This window comes from Xiphias gladius, unplaced genomic scaffold, assembly GCF_016859285.1.
Source record: "Xiphias gladius isolate SHS-SW01 ecotype Sanya breed wild unplaced genomic scaffold, ASM1685928v1 HiC_scaffold_145, whole genome shotgun sequence".
Classification (NCBI taxonomy): domain Eukaryota; kingdom Metazoa; phylum Chordata; class Actinopteri; order Istiophoriformes; family Xiphiidae; genus Xiphias; species Xiphias gladius.
In genome coordinates this window covers 2,199-20,348 of record NW_024401777.1, presented here as the reverse complement: position 1 = coordinate 20,348, position 18,150 = coordinate 2,199, and the positions used below count along the sequence as shown (strand labels likewise).

The 18,150-nt window shown below is 41.3% G+C and overlaps 2 protein-coding genes and 1 pseudogene across 2 annotated transcripts; 1 reads left to right on the top strand and 2 right to left on the bottom strand.

Annotated features, from left to right (window-relative positions):
* LOC120787362 lies at nucleotides 1-2,665 on the top strand (annotated as a pseudogene).
* A 7,522-nt stretch (nucleotides 2,666-10,187) lies between these two features.
* LOC120787361 (homeodomain-interacting protein kinase 1-like) lies at nucleotides 10,188-14,003 on the bottom strand. Its single transcript, XM_040122970.1, has 6 exons — nucleotides 13,867-14,003; nucleotides 11,210-11,333; nucleotides 10,961-11,080; nucleotides 10,757-10,840; nucleotides 10,475-10,647; nucleotides 10,188-10,386 (listed from the first exon to the last, which is right to left on the bottom strand). The coding sequence occupies exons 1-6, from the start codon at nucleotides 14,001-14,003 to the stop codon at nucleotides 10,188-10,190; spliced, it is 837 nt and encodes a 278-aa protein (XP_039978904.1).
* Nucleotides 14,004-15,501: 1,498 nt separating this feature from the next.
* On the bottom strand, nucleotides 15,502-17,893 carry LOC120787359 (dual specificity tyrosine-phosphorylation-regulated kinase 1A-like). The gene is made up of 6 exons (XM_040122969.1): nucleotides 17,766-17,893; nucleotides 16,851-16,968; nucleotides 16,599-16,718; nucleotides 16,395-16,478; nucleotides 16,113-16,285; nucleotides 15,502-16,024 (listed from the first exon to the last, which is right to left on the bottom strand). The coding sequence occupies exons 1-6, from the start codon at nucleotides 17,891-17,893 to the stop codon at nucleotides 15,502-15,504; spliced, it is 1,146 nt and encodes a 381-aa protein (XP_039978903.1).
* Nucleotides 17,894-18,150: the final 257 nt, after the last annotated feature.

Sequence of the window (18,150 nt, the reverse complement as noted above, 5' to 3'; positions counted from 1 at the left end):
ATGAACATCATAGTTCAGCTAAAACAAAATTTTCTCTATTTTCACTACTCGCTGTATTATGCTCGGCCCGTAGAGAAGGAGAGCGACTGTCAGAAGTTTAACCTGTCAGTGGAGCTCCGCCCAGGTATTGAGGTGCCCCTGTCAGTTATTTGGTGGTTGTCATTTTAAATGTTCTTCTACTTGTTTTATTTTTTCTTGACTTTATACTCGTCTTGTGTTTTGATCCTGCAGAGAAAATGGATTAGGATGAGAAGATACACAAGCTAAGAATAGAGGTTTTGTAAGTAAACTGTAGAAATAATACCAGCAAACATCACAGTACAATGGCTTTGTAGAGAACACTTTCAAAACCAGCCTCAATCCCTCCATTTCACTTCTCCCTCTGTTTCTGGTCTATAATTACATTTCCAATGTTCCTTTAAAGTGTTGCCCCACGTCCCTGATTTCCTCATTACCCATCCCCGCTTCACAACGTTTCGTGGTCTTAAAAAGAAAAAAAGACAACAAATGTTGAAGACATTATGTCTCCTTTTAGTATTAATTTCATTCTAATTTAACTTAATTTGTGCATATCTGAACATATTAGTAACAAACCGTTTGGTACAGTAGCTGGTCTGGAGCTTTCACCTGAATCAAACAATCATTAGCAGATGGAGTTTGCCCAGTTATAATGTTAAATTTCCATTTCTCTGAGCACTTTAAAGAGTTCTTGTCCATGATGACTTAAGGCCGGAGATTTAAAGTTCATTTTTGTCCTTGGAAACAGCAGTTGACGAAATAGTCTCACCAAGGGGTCAATTTCGTAAAAAAGGAATGTTTAAGGGTGAAATATTTGCTTAATAGCAGTTTATAGCTACTTAACTCTATAGCTGTTTGTTCCGTTATACCAGGTATGTCTTTTAATATATTTGATGAGGGGCTTTTCTTACTAATTTCTTCCTTATTTTAATTTTTCTGTTCATTGTCTGTGCAGGTATAAGGACACGAACACGATGCAACCATGTCAGTCTTGGATATTGGCTTGTTAACTGGCTTGACCGTGAACAAAAAAGACCTGAATTTAGTAAGTCTATCACAAACACACACACACACACACACACACACACACACACACACACACACACACACACACACACACACAAACAAATGTTTTAACAAATTAACAGTGACAGCCGCTCTGTGTGAATGTGTGTGTTTGTGTGTGTGTGTGTTTGTGTGTGTGTGTGTGTGTGTGTATGTGTTTGTGTGTGTGTGTGTGTATATATATAGTTGTCTAAAGGACTTGCCCGCACCATTGCAAAATATAAGATGAATACCGAGTCAGAAGAGGCTCGGTGACCATCTACCTGGACAAGGTATGGCGTCAGCCTTTCTTTCCTCTCTCCCTTGTTCTCCATTTATCTCTAATCACACCTTTGCTTACATTTCTCCACAGGTTTCTCACACACGACCAGAGGAGATCACTTTTAGGGTCCATCAGAAGCTGAAAGTGGGCGTCCTACAACCAGCGACTGTGTCTGTCTATGAATACCATTATCATCAATACAGTAACAGTGAGTCTCAAAGACACCGAGAAACATGTTGTCTCTGTCTTTAACACTCAGACACACAGTTATACATATCTTTCTTTCTTGCTGCAGAAACTCATTGTGTGAAATTCTACCATCCACAGAGGAGGGCTGGACAGCTACTGAGGCTCTGTAGAAATGATGAATGCACATGTGCTGAAGGTAATTAACGTGATGTCTCTCTCAAGACGTAAGCTGTCTATGCATGAATTTGTTATGCCTGAAATTCTTGAAGTAACACTTCTGACGGAGGAGGTAAACCCAATATTGATCACCGATTTGGGTGTTGTGCTTGTTTGAGATTGTGTGTTTGTTTTAAAATCTGGTGAAGGAGATGGTCATGCAGCATAATTGATCGTAACATGATCGTCAAAACTTTTTGTCAGAGGCAACAAGCACCCGCAGGATCCTGTAGGATCAGGGCAGCATAAAGAATCAAGCCATGTGCACCCGTACACACATAAACATGTGCTTATTTAATTGGGTCATCTCTGTATATTTCTAGAGAACTGCAGTATGCAGAAGAAGGGTAAAATCAGCAATGATGAACACACAGCTAAGCCTTGTGAGACTGAAGTAAACAGCAAAATAGATTTTGGTAAGTTGCTGTTTGTGTATGTGTTTGTGTGAGAGTAGGAGATTGAGAGAATAAGTAAGCAAGTGAGGTACCAATCTGCAACTTGTCTGTCCTCAGTGTACAAAGTGAGTCTGGAAGAATTTACAGACGTTTGTCCACTGACATTTACACAGTGCAGGTACTCGAAGTCATCAAAGAGGGTGGGTTAATTTCCTTTAAACTTTGAACTGTTTGACCTGCCAAAACTTTTGCTTTCCCCAGATGTTTTGCCGAAAGCACCTTGAGGGTGAGATACAAAATATCTTTCCATTTCTGAATTTATCGGCACTTTGTATCCCCCCAACCGGAAAAGAAAAATTCTTTGCCCTTAGACACCATTTGACTGGGATTTTGTGAGAATTCATAAGAAATGTTTGAAAACTGTGCTTGTTTTGTTTTTTTAAAGAAAAGTATTGTTTGTTACAACAAGGGTTTTATTTTCATTGCTCCTTCCATCATATCTATCATTGTATTCACCAAAGTAATTTCTGAGATCTTGAGCCATAGTGGCATTGCTAAAACCAGGCCCAATGGATCAAGAAACACAAGCAGTCACGTGATCATACAGGTATGTCAAGTACACTGAACCAGTAAGTCTTTCTGTAAACTGGGTAATTTTACCATTCACCTGTGTTTTCTCTTCCAAATAACTTGGAGGTCTCTAAAACTCAGTAAATAGTGAATACACAGTGAATACAGGAAAGAAATGATGGTCGGAGCTACCAAAAACCCAGTTTTTAAAATACCTTTAAGAATCTTCTCTCGCCTCTGTATTTCAATCACAGGATGTCTTGACTTAAACATTTTAACTGTTTCCCTGCTTTCTGTTTCTAAATCAAGCATCAGTCTGTGCTCGGTGCGAGAACCTGGATCGAGTACTGGCCCACAGAAGCAGAGTGTCAGACTGATGAATACAAACCTACCTGTTCTGGCATAAAGGGAATGGTCAAGCAGTACACACTCTTTGGATGTCAGCAGTAATGAAACTGAAGGCAATAAAATGTTATCTTTAAGTTGTTTTTATTTTGCATTATTTTCTTTGTTACAACAAGGGTTTTATTTCCGTTGCTCCTTCCATCATATCTATCATTGTATTCACCAAAGTAATTTTTTGAGATCTTGAGCCATAGTGGCATTGCTAAAACCAGGCCCAATGGATCAAGAAACACAAGCAGTCAGGTGATCATACAGGTATGTCAAGTACAGTAAGTTTAACACTGAACCAATAAGTCTTTCTGTAAACTGGGTAATTTTACCATTCACCCGTGTTTTCTCTTCCAAATAACTTGGAGGTCTCTAAAACTCAGTAAATAGTGAATACACAGTGAATACAGGAAAGAAATGATGGTCGGAGCTACCAAAAACCCAGTTTTTAAAATACCTTTAAGTATCTTCTCTCGCCTCTGTATTTCAATTACAGGATGTCTTGATTTAAACATTTTAACTGTTTCCCTGCTTTCTGTTTCTAAATAAGGCATCAGTCTGTTCTGGCATAAAGGGAATGGTCGAGCAGTACACACTCTTTGGATGTCAGCAGTAATGAAACTGAAGGCAATAAAATGTCATCTTTAAGTTGTTTTTATTATGCATTATTTTCTAATGGCTTAGATTACAGTCCATAAATTACATTGTAAATATTTACTACATTTTGCTATCAATAAAATACTTGTTACTGTACTGGGACAAACACTGAAATTACTGCGACTCCTTCAGAATTCAGAATATTTTAAGAAATAAATGCAAATTAACAAATTTTGTATAATCAGATTATTTAATAAAATGACCAAAGTTACTGAACATCAAAAAAAACTTGCTTTCATATAGTGAAATAAAAAAATACAGATATAAAATGTACCCTTGATAAGGGACACTCCTTCGAGGACAACAACATACATATTTTGGATAGGGAGGACAGGTGGTTTGAAAGAGAAGCAATCAACGTTAAGTAGAGAAACCACTCCTCAGCAGAGGAGAACGTTGACAACACCGCTTATCCCCCACCTGTAATGCTGTCCCTTAATCCTTTCCCAGGAGATTTAACAACCACTTTGGCCTCCTTTAAAAACTCCAATGACTGTCAAATGTTGAATGTCATATTCATACACTGATCAGCTACAACATTAAAAAGCAGTTACTGGCTTTAATGCTGTGGCTGATCGGTGTAAGAATATGACAGTCAAGATTTCTTTTAATCCTTTCTTTTCTTTCCAAACAAGGTCCTTATTGTCCTGCCAAAGAATTTCCGAATTCTCTTCAGTCGGCTCTTCTTAACTTTGGCAGGTGTACACTTATCTGGTGACCCGCCATTGGCCGATGTCTCTTGAGCTGGACCGGCTGAACCTTGGCTAACAGCTGGTCCCTCTACAGCTGAGCCAGCAGCGTCTATTCCTGCAGCAGCTTCTGCTCCATCAGATGAATGAGGCATGTTTTTTTACGCTGTCACAGGAGGCGAGGAACAGCTGCGTCATTTAAATGAGCTGTGGCTGAAGGCTCTTCATCATTGGGCTCTTCTTCAGCCTCACCATTAGGAGATAGGTCCTCATCAAAGTTGTCCATTGGTACGACCGCCATTTTCTTTGAAGAATTCTTGGCACTGAATAAAACATGACAATAAATTAATGATAACTCAATCACTAAACAAATCTGTCCAACCCTACTGAAACCAAAACACAGTAACTTACTATAAGCTGATCTCTACTTCATCCACCAGATGGGCCATTGTGACAAAGGGGTGAGTGAGCCTTCCCGGAGTGATCCTCTTCTCTGCATCTGTATTTAGCAGGCATTTCAGGAGATTGACAAATGCCCTTGATCCTCCAGCTCAATGTTTTCCTCGTCCTTGGGTCGTGCTGGATTTAAAACAAAGTGGGTGACAGTTCAGTTTATCTGCTTCCTGTCTCTCTGCGACAGAGCTAATTGAGATCAATTCATTCTTTAGTCAAGAAATTGACCACTTACTGTAATCAGGTCATCCAGGTTTCTTAACCGCATGTGCCATCTTTTGGGCTCAATGCCAGTGCCAATCTGGTATTCCCTCGGGTCTACAGGAACAAAACATGCATGTCAGATACTTCCTCCTTAATGTGTTCAACATTTTAAAAGATTTTTTGGCTAATTGGGAGATAAAAAAAGCTGAACAACTGAACCAAGTTAAAATACCTTCATCCACCATCTTGGTTTGTCCCAGTGCTGGTTCAGCCTTAAAAATGTGGGTGTGTTTCCCAGCACTCAGGAGGTGGTCAGCTGGCTGGCCCAGAATGTCTACGATGCCTCTAATCTGAAGAGAATATTAAGAATCACATCAGCCGACACACTACATCAAGTCCCCTGTTGGGTTTCGACATGTTTCTTGGGCAGAATGTTACAGTCTTTGCATTCAAATCTAGATATATTTGGCTACTTACTGACTGGTACACGCAGTGTGCATAAAACAGCTTTTTCTGAGGTACACGAACCCAAGCACACAACCAAGACCCCACATGTCTATGGCCTCGGACACGGGTAGACCCAGGAAGACTTCAGGTGCCCTGTGGGTAGCATACAAGAACCACAAGAGCTATTAAGTACATTGTCAAATGCAGCATGCATACTGGAGATTGACACAGCATCCGCTGGATCATTTACAGCATAAACACACAACTGCAAACATGTTAAATGATGAGTTTGCGGATTGAATTTACCTGCAACCCAGAGGCTGAATTATCATCCCTTGTCTCTCTTCTGAGGTGTTGAAGGACACGCCAAAAATCTACAAGTTTTACCGGAAGGGCTCAGCCGGTGGTTCACCAGCATAATATTGTCTGGCTTCAGGTTGGCGTGAGCAGCGCCAATGCCCTTCAGGCGTCAAAGGCCATCAGCAACTGCAGAGACAGAGGACACAATGTAGACAGTTAAAGATACCATTGACCAAGGTGCAGGCTGTTACTTAAGCATGTAACTTCTTTCTCAGCTGGCTTAGTATATTGCTATTAATTGTTGAAAGATTGATCAAAGCCACATAGTCTTTACCTGGTGCGTTACTGGTCGTATCTCACTGAGAGACAGTGGCCTATTTAGTTCTCTGAGCAGTTGATGAAGACTCCTGTCCAGCATTTCAAACACTAGACAGGTATGTCCTCTGTGCTGAAACTTCTCCAAGAACTGAACCACGTTCTTCTTGACTGGGTCAAAACGCTCACTACTTCGGAGCATTTGGATCTGTGTGAAAATGACATAGGTACTTGTAAATGACAGAGCATGGTATCAGCAGTTCATTTAAGAAACAAAACTTAGGCAAGAAGATGTGAAAAAACTTCACTATCAAAACAAATTAAATTATCTACCTCTCTTTTAGCGGCAGCCTCAGTTTTTAGGATCTTGAGGGCCACGGGCTCTGATGTCTTTAATTTCACAGCCTTGGCGACTTTGCCAAACACCCTTCCTGATGACATCCTTCATGAGGTAGCGACATGTGTTGCCTGACAATATGTCTATTACTATCACCTCAGAGCTCTCGGAATTTTTCTTGTCATTTGTGACCACTGACAGAGAAGCAGAACATGAAGAAAAGGAGAACACGTGAAGGTTACAACTTGGAGTCAGCAGGGCTCATTCAGTCAACACATAATGCACAAATGTAGCTGAAGTATTCATTATCCCCATGTAAATAAACATTTGGTTTTCATTCTACGACCACATGTAGAAGAATAATATGTCAGATACTGAATACGGCATCATGTCCATTTTTAGTGAGTGGTATTCCCAAAGAATGACAAGAACAAAATACACTCAATGAGGGGAAACATTTGATCAAATGCTACACTGGTCTTCGTTATTCAGATAATTCACTTAAGTAAAAGAAGCAATACCACAGTGTAAAAATCTTCGATTACAAGTACAGGTATGTATTATCAGAAAAATGTCGTTAAAGTATCGAAAGTTAAAGCACTTTTTCAAACTCTTAACCTGCATAGTAATCACATTTCAACTGTCAGTTAAATGCAATGGAGTAAAAACACGTCTCTCTGGAATGTAGTGGAGTCGACATTTAAAGTAGAATAAAATTCAGATACTTGTGTGTGTGTGTGTGTGTGTGTGTGTGTGTGTGTGTGTGTGTGTGTGTGTGTGTGTGTGTGTGTGTACATGTGTTGAGTTTTCCTTACCAGTTTTATCTGCTGTCAAACAGCGGTCCGCGTGACTACTTGAAGTCCCTTTGCCACAGCAAATGTTTCTGAAAATGTTTCCCTTCTTCATTGTTAATTCTTCAACTAACTCTGTTCTTTAAGTAGTGAAGTTCTGTAAGTAGTGAAGTGCTTCAACTAACTCTGTTGTGTAAGTCGTGAAGTGTTTTCAGCTGAAGGCAAACTGACCAGTTCCAAACATCAAGGACTCTTCATGACATCACAGCAGGGCATCAGTATTATGATGTCATAACATTCTATTCTAAGATTCTATTCAAGTCTTTTGTGTGAGAGAAATGAGGAACAATCACTTCATTTACAGACACATTGTTCATTTCAATGCTTTTGATGGCCCCTATGCTACATCAATGCTGTTGATGTAGACATTTCTTATAAAAGTAATTAAAATCGGCATTTCATGGGCCATCTTATGTTTTAAATCATTCTGAAACTTGCAAGGTCAATGCTGACGTAGAGTCAACTGTTTTGGATTTATTTACGTCATGAAATTTATATTTTTTTTTAAATGTTACGCCCTCTAATCAGAGATGGGTGGCCGCCTCCTCCATCACCCGTCCTTGAGAGGGTGGGTTTCTATAAAACCGCACTCATACTGAGTGAATATAAACCGATCGAGACTCATCGTTCAAGGGAGTTAGGCTATTATGTGCTAACCCTCTACTTAGTATTTTGAGACTCGTACTTGTGACAGCTGTAGAGGCACCCCCAGACTAGATCCTGTCCCTCCAGACCCTCATATGGCTCAGCAGTGGTGCAGATGGTAGCAGGTCCCCCAATAACAATATCACTGCTATCTACATTTGCAACTGGCATTTTCATAGAGTGCTATTCTAACTACATGCTTGACTCGAGAGCTCTGGCTTCAGGCATTACTGGCGCTGGAGCCAGCGGCTCAGTTTGATGCGACTCTGGACCACCATGGTCCTCCACCACACTAATGTCCACTTCAGGCGATTCTGGAGGAACAGACCTCCACAAGCCACTTCTTCTCTATCAAACCCATAGGCATTAACGTAAACAGCTCTGGGGGTTTTGGGACATCCTCAGATCCATCATGACCAAGTGTTCAGCGTTTCTCGATTTTACAGTGGCGAGCAGGGTCTGAGCAATGCTATTGAAACAGGTTGATCACTGTTTCCATGCAGGGACATCCCTTATGTTTGAACATGTGAAAACAAAACAAGCGAAATTTCTAGATGTCAGTAGCCCTTAGATTTTCAGTGTCTTCCATTAAATGGGAAATTTTGACATGATGTTGTTAAAGAAAAGGGTTTAAGTAGTTACTAAGAAATACATATTCATCCTCTGCAGCGCCATGAATTTCAGAGCAAATGTAATGGAAATCAGGTTAGCAGTTGCTGTGTAGTAGTTTTAATATATTGACCAAAGGACAGCCTGATGGACAGAGTGAAGTGCAGTCTTTTAAGGTTTTCAAAAGATTAAGAATTGTGTAGCTATGACAACTTGCTGTAAATACTGTAAACAAATCAGACCAACAATTAGACAATCACCATCAAATTAATAGGCAACTATGTGAGCACTTCTACTTTTATTTTTTTATTTTTTTAATATTATTAAAAAGTGTATCCTTGGGTTATGGATTGTTAAATAAACAAAAGTGTCACCTTGCACTTCAGGAAATTAAAGTGACCATTGATTTTTGGATGATCACAAAATATTTGATCGTTTAACCATTGTTTCAGCATCTGTGATATAACTGAATTAATCAAACAATTGTAGTGTCATCTCCAAAGCACACACAGAAGGAATTCAAGTGAATTTGTTGTTTATTGACATCAGGTCAAAAATTCAAAGTTGCTTTGAAACAATTTACCAGGAAAAATAAAGAATATGGCGTCTTGGAAGATTCTTGGTCATCCAGTCATGATTATCAAGAAGGACTGAATCGCGGGCAACTGGACTTGGCTGTAGATACTTGAAAGCCATTGATGTCACTTGGTTTGTTAGTGCTCCGGGTTGTTGTAACATCAGTTGTTAGAGCCGTTGGGGTCACATGAGGCCAAGTGTGAATAGTTGTTAGGGAGGGATAATAACAGAAGTTTTATCAGGGCACTTTTCATATGGAGCAGGTCTAGACCGGACTCTTAATAGTTATATTTAGAGAGACCCAACATTCCCCCATGAGCAAGCGCTCGATGTCAGCGGCAAGGAAAAACTCCCTTTTAACGGGAAGAAACCTTGAGCAGAACCTGGCTCTGGGTGGGCGGCCATCTGCCTCGACCGGTTGGGTTGAGAGAGAAACACCTACAATTCTCTCCCTTAATCCCTTCCCAGGAGTGTTAACAACCATTTTTGGCCTCCTCTTTGGCCTGTTGAATGTCATATTCATACACTGATCAGCTACAACATTAAAAGCAGTTACTGGTTTTAATGCTGTAGCTGATCGGTGTCAAATATGACAGTCAAATTTCTTTAATCATTTCTTTTCTTTCCAAACAAGGTCCTTATTGTCCTGCCAAAAGAATTTCCGGATTCTCTTCAGTCGGCTCTTCTTATCTTTGGCAGGCGGACACTCATCTGGTGACCCGCCATCGGCCGATGTCTCTTCAGCTGGACTGGCTACACCTTGGCTAACAGCTGAGCCAGCAGCGTCTATTCCTGCAGCAGCTTCTGCTCCATCAGATGAATGAAGCATTTTTTCAACGCTGCCACAGGAGGCGAGGAACAGCTGAGCGGCATCATTTTTAGGAGGTGTGGCTGAAGGCTCTTCATCTTTGGGCCTTTCCTGAGCCTCACCGTCAGCTGGACTGGCTGCAACTTGGCAAACAGCTGGTTCCTCTAAAGCTGTAAAAAATATATCCTCTATCTCTGCAGCAGCCTCTGCTCCATCAGATGAGCAGGCATGCTGTCACAGGAGCGAGGAACAGCTGCGTCATTGAAATGAGCTGTGGCTGAAGGCTCTTCATCATTGGGCTCTCCTTCAGCCTCACCATTAGGAGATAGGTCCTCATCGAAGTTGTCCGTTGGTACGACCGCCATTTTCTTTGAAGAATTCTTGGCACTGAATAAAACATGACAATAAATTAATGATAACTCAATCACTAAACAAATCTGTCCAACCCTACTGAAACCAAAACACAGTAACTTACTATAAGCTGATCTCTACTTCATCCACCAGATGGGCCATTGTGACAAAGGGGTGAGTGAGAGCCTTCCCCGGAGTGATCCTCTTCTCTGCATCTGTATTTAGCAGGCATTTCAGGAGATTGACAAATGCCCTTTGATCCTCCAGCTCAATGTTTTCCTGCGTCCTTGGGTCGTGCTGGATTTAAAACAAAGTGGGTGACAGTTCAGTTTATCTGCTTCCTGTCTCTCTGCGACAGAGCTAATTGAGATCAATTCATTCTTTAGTCAAGAAATTGACCACTTACTGTAATCAGGTCATCCAGGTTTCTTAAACGCATGTGCCATCTTTTGGGCTCAATGCCAGTGCCAATCTGGTATTCCCTCGGGGTCTACAGGAACAAAACATGCATGTCAGATACTTCCTCCTTAATGTGTTCAACATTTTAAAAGATTTTTTTGGCTAATTGGGAGATTAAAAAAAGCTGAACAACTGAACCAAGTTAAAATACCTTCATCCACCATCTTGGTTTGTCCCAGTGCTGGTTCGCCTTAAAAAATGTGTGGGTGTGTTTCCCAGCACTCAGGAGGTGGTCAGCTGGCTGGCCCAGAATGTCTACGATGCCTCTAATCTGAAGAGAGAATATTAAGAATCACATCAGCCGACACACTACATCAAGTCCCCTGTTGGGTTTCGACATGTTTCTTGGGCAGAATGTTACAGTCTTTGCATTCAAATCTAGATATATTTGGCTACTTACTGACTGGTACACGCAGTTTGCCGCAAACAGCCTTTTTCCGAGGTACACGAACCCAAGCACACAACCAAGACCCCACATGTCTATGGCCTCGGACACGGGTAGACCCAGGAAGACTTCAGGTGCCCTGTGGGTAGCATACAAGAACCACAAGAGCTATTAAGTACATTGTCAAATGCAGCATGCATACTGGAGATTGACACAGCATCCGCTGGATCATTTACAGCATAAACACACAACTGCAAACATGTTAAATGATGAGTTTTGCGGATTGAATTTACCTGCAACCCAGAGGCTGAATTATCATCCCTTGTCTCTCTTCTGAGGTGTTGAAGGACACGCCAAAATCTACAAGTTTTACCGGAAGGGCTCAGCCGGTGGTTCACCAGCATAATATTGTCTGGCTTCAGGTTGGCGTGAGCAGCGCCAATGCCCTTCAGGCGTCAAAGGCCATCAGCAACTGCAGAGACAGAGGACACAATGTAGACAGTTAAAGATACCATTGACCAAGGTGCAGGCTGTTACTTAAGCATGTAACTTCTTTCTCAGCTGGCTTAGTATATTGCTATTAATTGTTGAAAGATTGATCAAAGCCACATAGTCTTTACCTGGTGCGTTACTGGTCGTATCTCACTGAGAGACAGTGGCCTATTTAGTTCTCCGAGCAGTTGATGAAGACTCCTGTCCAGCATTTCAAACACTAGACAGGTATGTCCTCTGTGCTGAAACTTCTCCAAGAACTGAACCACGTTCTTCTTGACTGGGTCAAGAACGCTCACTACTTGAGCATTTTGATCTGTGTAGAAAATGACATAGGTACTTGTAAATGACAGAGCATGGTATCAGCAGTTCATTTAAGAAACAAAACTTAGGCAAGAAGATGTGAAAAAACTTCACTATCAAAACAAATTAAATTATCTACCTCTCTTTTAGCGGCAGCCTCAGTTTTAGGATCTTGAGGCCACGGGCTCTGATGTCTTTAATTTCACAGCCTTGGCGACTTTGCCAAAGCACCCTTCCTGATGACATCCTTCATGAGGTAGCGACATGTGTTGCCTGACAATATGTCTATTACTATCACCTCAGAGCTCTCGGAATTTTCTTGTCATTTGTGACCACTGACAGAGAAGCAGAACATGAAGAGAAAAGGAGAACACGTGAAGGTTACAACTTGGAGTCAGCAGGGCTCATTCAGTCAACACATAATGCACAAATGTAGCTGAAGTATTCATTATCCCCATGTAAATAAACATTTGGTTTTCATTCTACGACCACATGTAGAAGAATAATATGTCAGATACTGAATACGGCATCATGTCCATTTTTAGTGAGTGGTATTCCCAAAGAATGACAAGAACAAAATACACTCAATGAGGGGAAACATTTGATCAAATGCTACACTGGTCTTCGTTATTCAGATAATTCACTTAAAAAGAAAAGCAATACCACAGTGTAAAAATCTTCGATTACAAGTACAGGTATGTATTATCAGAAAAATGTCGTTAAAGTATCGAAAGTTAAAGCACTTTTTCAAACTCTTAACCTGCATAGTAATCACATTTCAACTGTCAGTTAAATGCAATGGAGTAAAAACACGTCTCTCTGGAATGTAGTGGAGTCGACATTTAAAGTAGAATAAAATTCAGATACTTGTGTGTGTGTGTGTCTGTGTGTGTGTGTGTGTGTGTGTGTGTGTGTGTGTGTGTGTGTGTGTGTGTGTGTGTACATGTGTTGAGTTTTCCTTACCAGTTTTATCTGCTGTCAAACAGCGGTCCGCGTGACTACTTGAAGTCCCTTTGCCACAGCAAATGTTTCTGAAAATGTTTCCCTTCTTCATTGTTAATTCTTCAACTAACTCTGTTCTTTAAGTAGTGAAGTTCTGTAAGTAGTGAAGTGCTTCAACTAACTCTGTTGTGTAAGTCGTGAAGTGTTTTCAGCTGAAGGCAAACTGACCAGTTCCAAACATCAAAGGACTCTTCATGACATCACAGCAGGGCATCAGTATTATGATGTCATAACATTCTATTCTAAGATTCTATTCAAGTCTTTTGTGAGAGAAATGAGGAACAATCACTTCATTTACAGACACATTGTTCATTTCAATGCTTTTGATGGCCCTATGCTACATCAATGCTGTTGATGTAGACATTTCTTATAAAAGTAATTAAAATCGGCATTTCATGGGCCATCTTATGTTTTAAATCATTCTGAAACTTGCAAGGTCAATGCTGACGTAGAGTCAACTGTTTTGGATTTATTTACGTCATGAAATTTATATTTTTTTTTTAAAATGTTACCGCCCTCTAATCAGAGATGGGTGGCCCGCCTCCTCCATCACCCGTCCTTGAGAGGGTGGGTTTCTATAAAACCGCACTCATACTGAGTGAATATAAACCGATCGAGACTCATCGTTCAAGGGAGTTAGGCTATTATGTGCTAACCCTCTACTTAGTATTTTGAGACTCGTACTTGTGACAGCTGTAGAGGCACCCCAGACTAGATCCTGTCCTCAGACCCTCATATGGCTCAGCAGTGGTCGCAGATGGTAGCAGGTCCCCCAATAGCAATATCACTGCTATCTACATTTGCAACTGGCATTTTTCATAGAGTGCTATTCTAACTACATGCTTGACTACGAGAGCTCTGGCTTCAGGCATTACTGGCGCTGGAGCCCACGGCTCAGTTTGATGCGACTCTGGACCACCATGGTCCTCCACCACACTAATGTCCACTTCAGGCGATTCTGGAGGGAACAGACCTCCACAAGCCACTTCTTCTCTATCAAACCCATAGGCATTAACGTAAACAGCTCTGGGGGTTTTGGGACATCCTCAGATCCATCATGACCAAGTGTTCAGCGTTTCTCGATTTTACAGTGGCGAGCAGGGTCACAGGCAATGCTATTGAAACAGGTTGATCACTGTTTCCATGCAGGGACATCCTTATGTTTGAACATGTGAAAACAAAACAAGCGAAATTTCTAGATGTCAGTAGCCCTTAGATTTTCAGTGTCTTCCATTAAATGGGAAATTTTGACATGATGTTGTTAAAGAAAAGGTTTAAGTAGTTACTAAGAAATACATATTCATCCTCTGCAGCGCCATGAATTTCAGAGCAAATGTAATGGAAATCAGGTTAGCAGTTGCTGTGTAGTAGTTTTAATATATTGACCAAAGGGACAGCCTGATGGACAGAGTGAAGTGCAGTCTTTTAAGGTTTTCAAAAGATTAAAGAATTGTGTAGCTATGACAACTTGCTGTAAATACTGTAAACAAATCAGACCAACAATTAGACAATCACCATCAAATTAATAGGCAACTATGTGAGCACTTCTACTTTTATTTTTTTATTTTTTTTAATATTATTAAAAAAGTGTATCCTTGGGTTATGGATTGTTAAATAAACAAAAAGTGTCACCTTGCACTTCAGGAAATTAAAGTGACCATTGATTTTTGGATGATCACAAAATATTTGATCGTTTAACCATTGTTTCAGCATCTGTGATATAACTGAATTAATCAAACAATTGTAGTGTCATCTCCAAAGCACACACAAGAAGGAATTCAAGTGAATTTGTTGTTTATTGACATCAGGTCAAAAATTCAAAGTTGCTTTGAAACAATTTACCAGGGAAAAATAAAGAATATGACGTCTTGGAAGATTCTTGGTCATCCAGGTCATGATTATCAAAGAAGGACTGAATCGCGGGCAACTGGACTTGGCTGTAGATACTTGAAAGCCATTGATGTCACTTGGTTTGTTAGTGCTCCGGGTTGTTGTAACATCAGTTGTTAGAGCCGTTGGGGTCACATGAGGCCAAGTGTGAATAGTTGTTAGGGAGGGATAATAACAGAAGTTTTATCAGGGCACTTTTCATATGGAGCAGGTCTAGACCGGACTCTTAATAGTTATATTTAGAGAGACCCAACATTCCCCCATGAGCAAGCGCTCGATGTCAGCGGCAAGGAAAAACTCCCTTTTAACGGGAAGAAACCTTGAGCAGAACCTGGCTCTGGGTGGGCGGCCATCTGCCTCGACCGGTTGGGTTGAGAGAGAAACACCTACAATTCTCTCCCTTAATCCCTTCCCAGGAGTGTTAACAACCATTTTTGGCCTCCTCTTTGGCCTGTTGAATGTCATATTCATACACTGATCAGCTACAACATTAAAAGCAGTTACTGGTTTTAATGCTGTGGCTGATCGGTGTAAGAATATGACAGTCAAGATTTCTTTTAATCATTTCTTTTCTTTCCAAACAAGGTCCTTATTGTCCTGCCAAAATTTCCGGATTCTCTTCAGTCGGCTCTTCTTATCTTTGGCAGGCGGACACTCATCTGGTGACCGCCATCGGCCGATGTCTCTTCAGCTGGACTGGCTACACCTTGGCTAACAGCTGAGCCAGCAGCGTCTATTCCTGCAGCAGCTTCTGCTCCATCAGATGAATGAAGCATTTTTTCAACGCTGCCACAGGAGCGAGGAACAGCTGAGCCGGCATCATTTTTAGGAGGTGTGGCTGAAGGCTCTTCATCTTTGGGCCTTTCCTGAGCCTCACCGTCAGCTGGACTGGCTGCAACTTGGCAAACAGCTGGTTCCTCTAAAGCTGTAAAAAATATATCCTCTATCTCTGCAGCAGCCTCTGCTCCATCAGATGAGCGAGGCATGCTGTCACAGGAGCGAGGAACAGCTGCGTCATTGAAATGAGCTGTGGCTGAAGGCTCTTCATCATTGGGCTCTCCTTCAGCCTCACCATTAGGAGATAGGTCCTCATCGAAGTTGTCCGTTGGTACGACCGCCATTTTCTTTGAAGAATTCTTGGCACTGAATAAAACATGACAATAAATTAATGATAACTCAATCACTAAACAAATCTGTCCAACCCTACTGAAACCAAAACACAGTAACTTACTATAAGCTGATCTCTACTTCATCCACCAGATGGGCCATTGTGACAAAGGGGTGAGTGAGAGCCTTCCCCGGAGTGATCCTCTTCTCTGCATCTGTATTTAGCAGGCATTTCAGGAGATTGACAAATGCCCTTTGATCCTCCAGCTCAATGTTTTCCTGCGTCCTTGGGTCGTGCTGGATTTAAAACAAAGTGGGTGACAGTTCAGTTTATCTGCTTCCTGTCTCTCTGCGACAGAGCTAATTGAGATCAATTCATTCTTTAGTCAAGAAATTGACCACTTACTGTAATCAGGTCATCCAGGTTTCTTAAACGCATGTGCCATCTTTTGGGCTCAATGCCAGTGCCAATCTGGTATTCCCTCGGGGTCTACAGGAACAAAACATGCATGTCAGATACTTCCTCCTTAATGTGTTCAACATTTTAAAAGATTTTTTTGGCTAATTGGGAGATTAAAAAAAGCTGAACAACTGAACCAAGTTAAAATACCTTCATCCACCATCTTGGTTTGTCCCAGTGCTGGTTCGCCTTAAAAAATGTGTGGGTGTGTTTCCCAGCACTCAGGAGGTGGTCAGCTGGCTGGCCCAGAATGTCTACGATGCCTCTAATCTGAAGAGAGAATATTAAGAATCACATCAGCCGACACACTACATCAAGTCCCTGTTGGGTTTCGACATGTTTCTTGGGCAGAATGTTACAGTCTTTGCATTCAAATCTAGATATATTTGGCTACTTACTGACTGGTACACAGTGTGACGCAAACAGCTTTTTTCTGAGGTACACGAACCCAAGCACACAACCAAGACCCCACATGTCTATGGCCTCGGACACGGGTAGACCCAGGAAGACTTCAGGTGCCCTGTGGGTAGCATACAAGAACCACAAGAGCTATTAAGTACATTGTCAAATGCAGCATGCATACTGGAGATTGACACAGCATCCGCTGGATCATTTACAGCATAAACACACAACTGCAAACATGTTAAATGATGAGTTTTGCGGATTGAATTTACCTGCAACCCAGAGGCTGAATTATCATCCCTTGTCTCTCTTCTGAGGTGTTGAAGGACACGCCAAAATCTACAAGTTTTACACGGAAGGGCTCAGCCGGTGGTTCACCAGCATAATATTGTCTGGCTTCAGGTTGGCGTGAGCAGCGCCAATGCCCTTCAGGCGTCAAAGGCCATCAGCAACTGCAGAGACAGAGGACACAATGTAGACAGTTAAAGATACCATTGACCAAGGTGCAGGCTGTTACTTAAGCATGTAACTTCTTTCTCAGCTGGCTTAGTATATTGCTATTAATTGTTGAAAGATTGATCAAAGCCACATAGTCTTTACCTGGTGCGTTACTGGTCGTATCTCACTGAGAGACAGTGGCCTATTTAGTTCTACGAGCAGTTGATGAAGACTCCTGTCCAGCATTTCAAACACTAGACAGGTATGTCCTCTGTGCTGAAACTTCTCCAAGAACTGAACCACGTTCTTCTTGACTGGGTCAAAACGCGCTCACTACTTCGAGCATTTGGATCTGTGTGAAAATGACATAGGTACTTGTAAATGACAGAGCATGGTATCAGCAGTTCATTTAAGAAACAAAACTTAGGCAAGAAGATGTGAAAAAACTTCACTATCAAAACAAATTAAATTATCTACCTCTCTTTTAGCGGCAGCCTCAGTTTTAGGATCTTGAGGGCCACGGGCTCTGATGTCTTTAATTTCACAGCCTTGGCGACTTTGCCAAAGCACCCTTCCTGATGACATCCTTCATGAGGTAGCGACATGTGTTGCCTGACAATATCTCTATTACTATCACCTCAGAGCTCTCGAATTTTCTTGTCATTTGTGACCACTGACAGAGAAGCAGAACATGAAGAGAAAAGGAGAACACGTGAAGGTTACAACTTGGAGTCAGCAGGGCTCATTCAGTCAACACATAATGCACAAATGTAGCTGAAGTATTCATTATCCCCATGTAAATAAACATTTGGTTTTCATTCTACGACCACATGTAGAAGAATAATATGTCAGATACTGAATA

Excerpts from the sequence above, each read along its gene's own strand:
- LOC120787361 (XM_040122970.1), bottom strand. The coding sequence starts at position 14,003 with ATGCCTATGGGTTTGATAGAGAAGAAGTGGCTTGTGGAGGTCTGTTCC. Across the intron at positions 10,841-10,960 it reads AACCAAGATGGTGGATGAAG|ACCCCGAGGGAATACCAGAT; the intron begins GTATTTTAACTT and ends TTGTTCCTGTAG. Across the intron at positions 10,387-10,474 it reads GAAGTAGAGATCAGCTTATA|TGCCAAGAATTCTTCAAAGA; the intron begins GTAAGTTACTGT and ends TGTTTTATTCAG.
- LOC120787359 (XM_040122969.1), bottom strand. The coding sequence starts at position 17,893 with ATGTCGCTACCTCATGAAGGATGTCATCAGGAAGGGTGCTTTGGCAAA. Across the intron at positions 16,719-16,850 it reads TTGCGTCACACTGTGTACCA|ATTAGAGGCATCGTAGACAT; the intron begins GTCAGTAAGTAG and ends TTCTCTCTTCAG. Across the intron at positions 16,479-16,598 it reads AACCAAGATGGTGGATGAAG|ACCCCGAGGGAATACCAGAT; the intron begins GTATTTTAACTT and ends TTGTTCCTGTAG.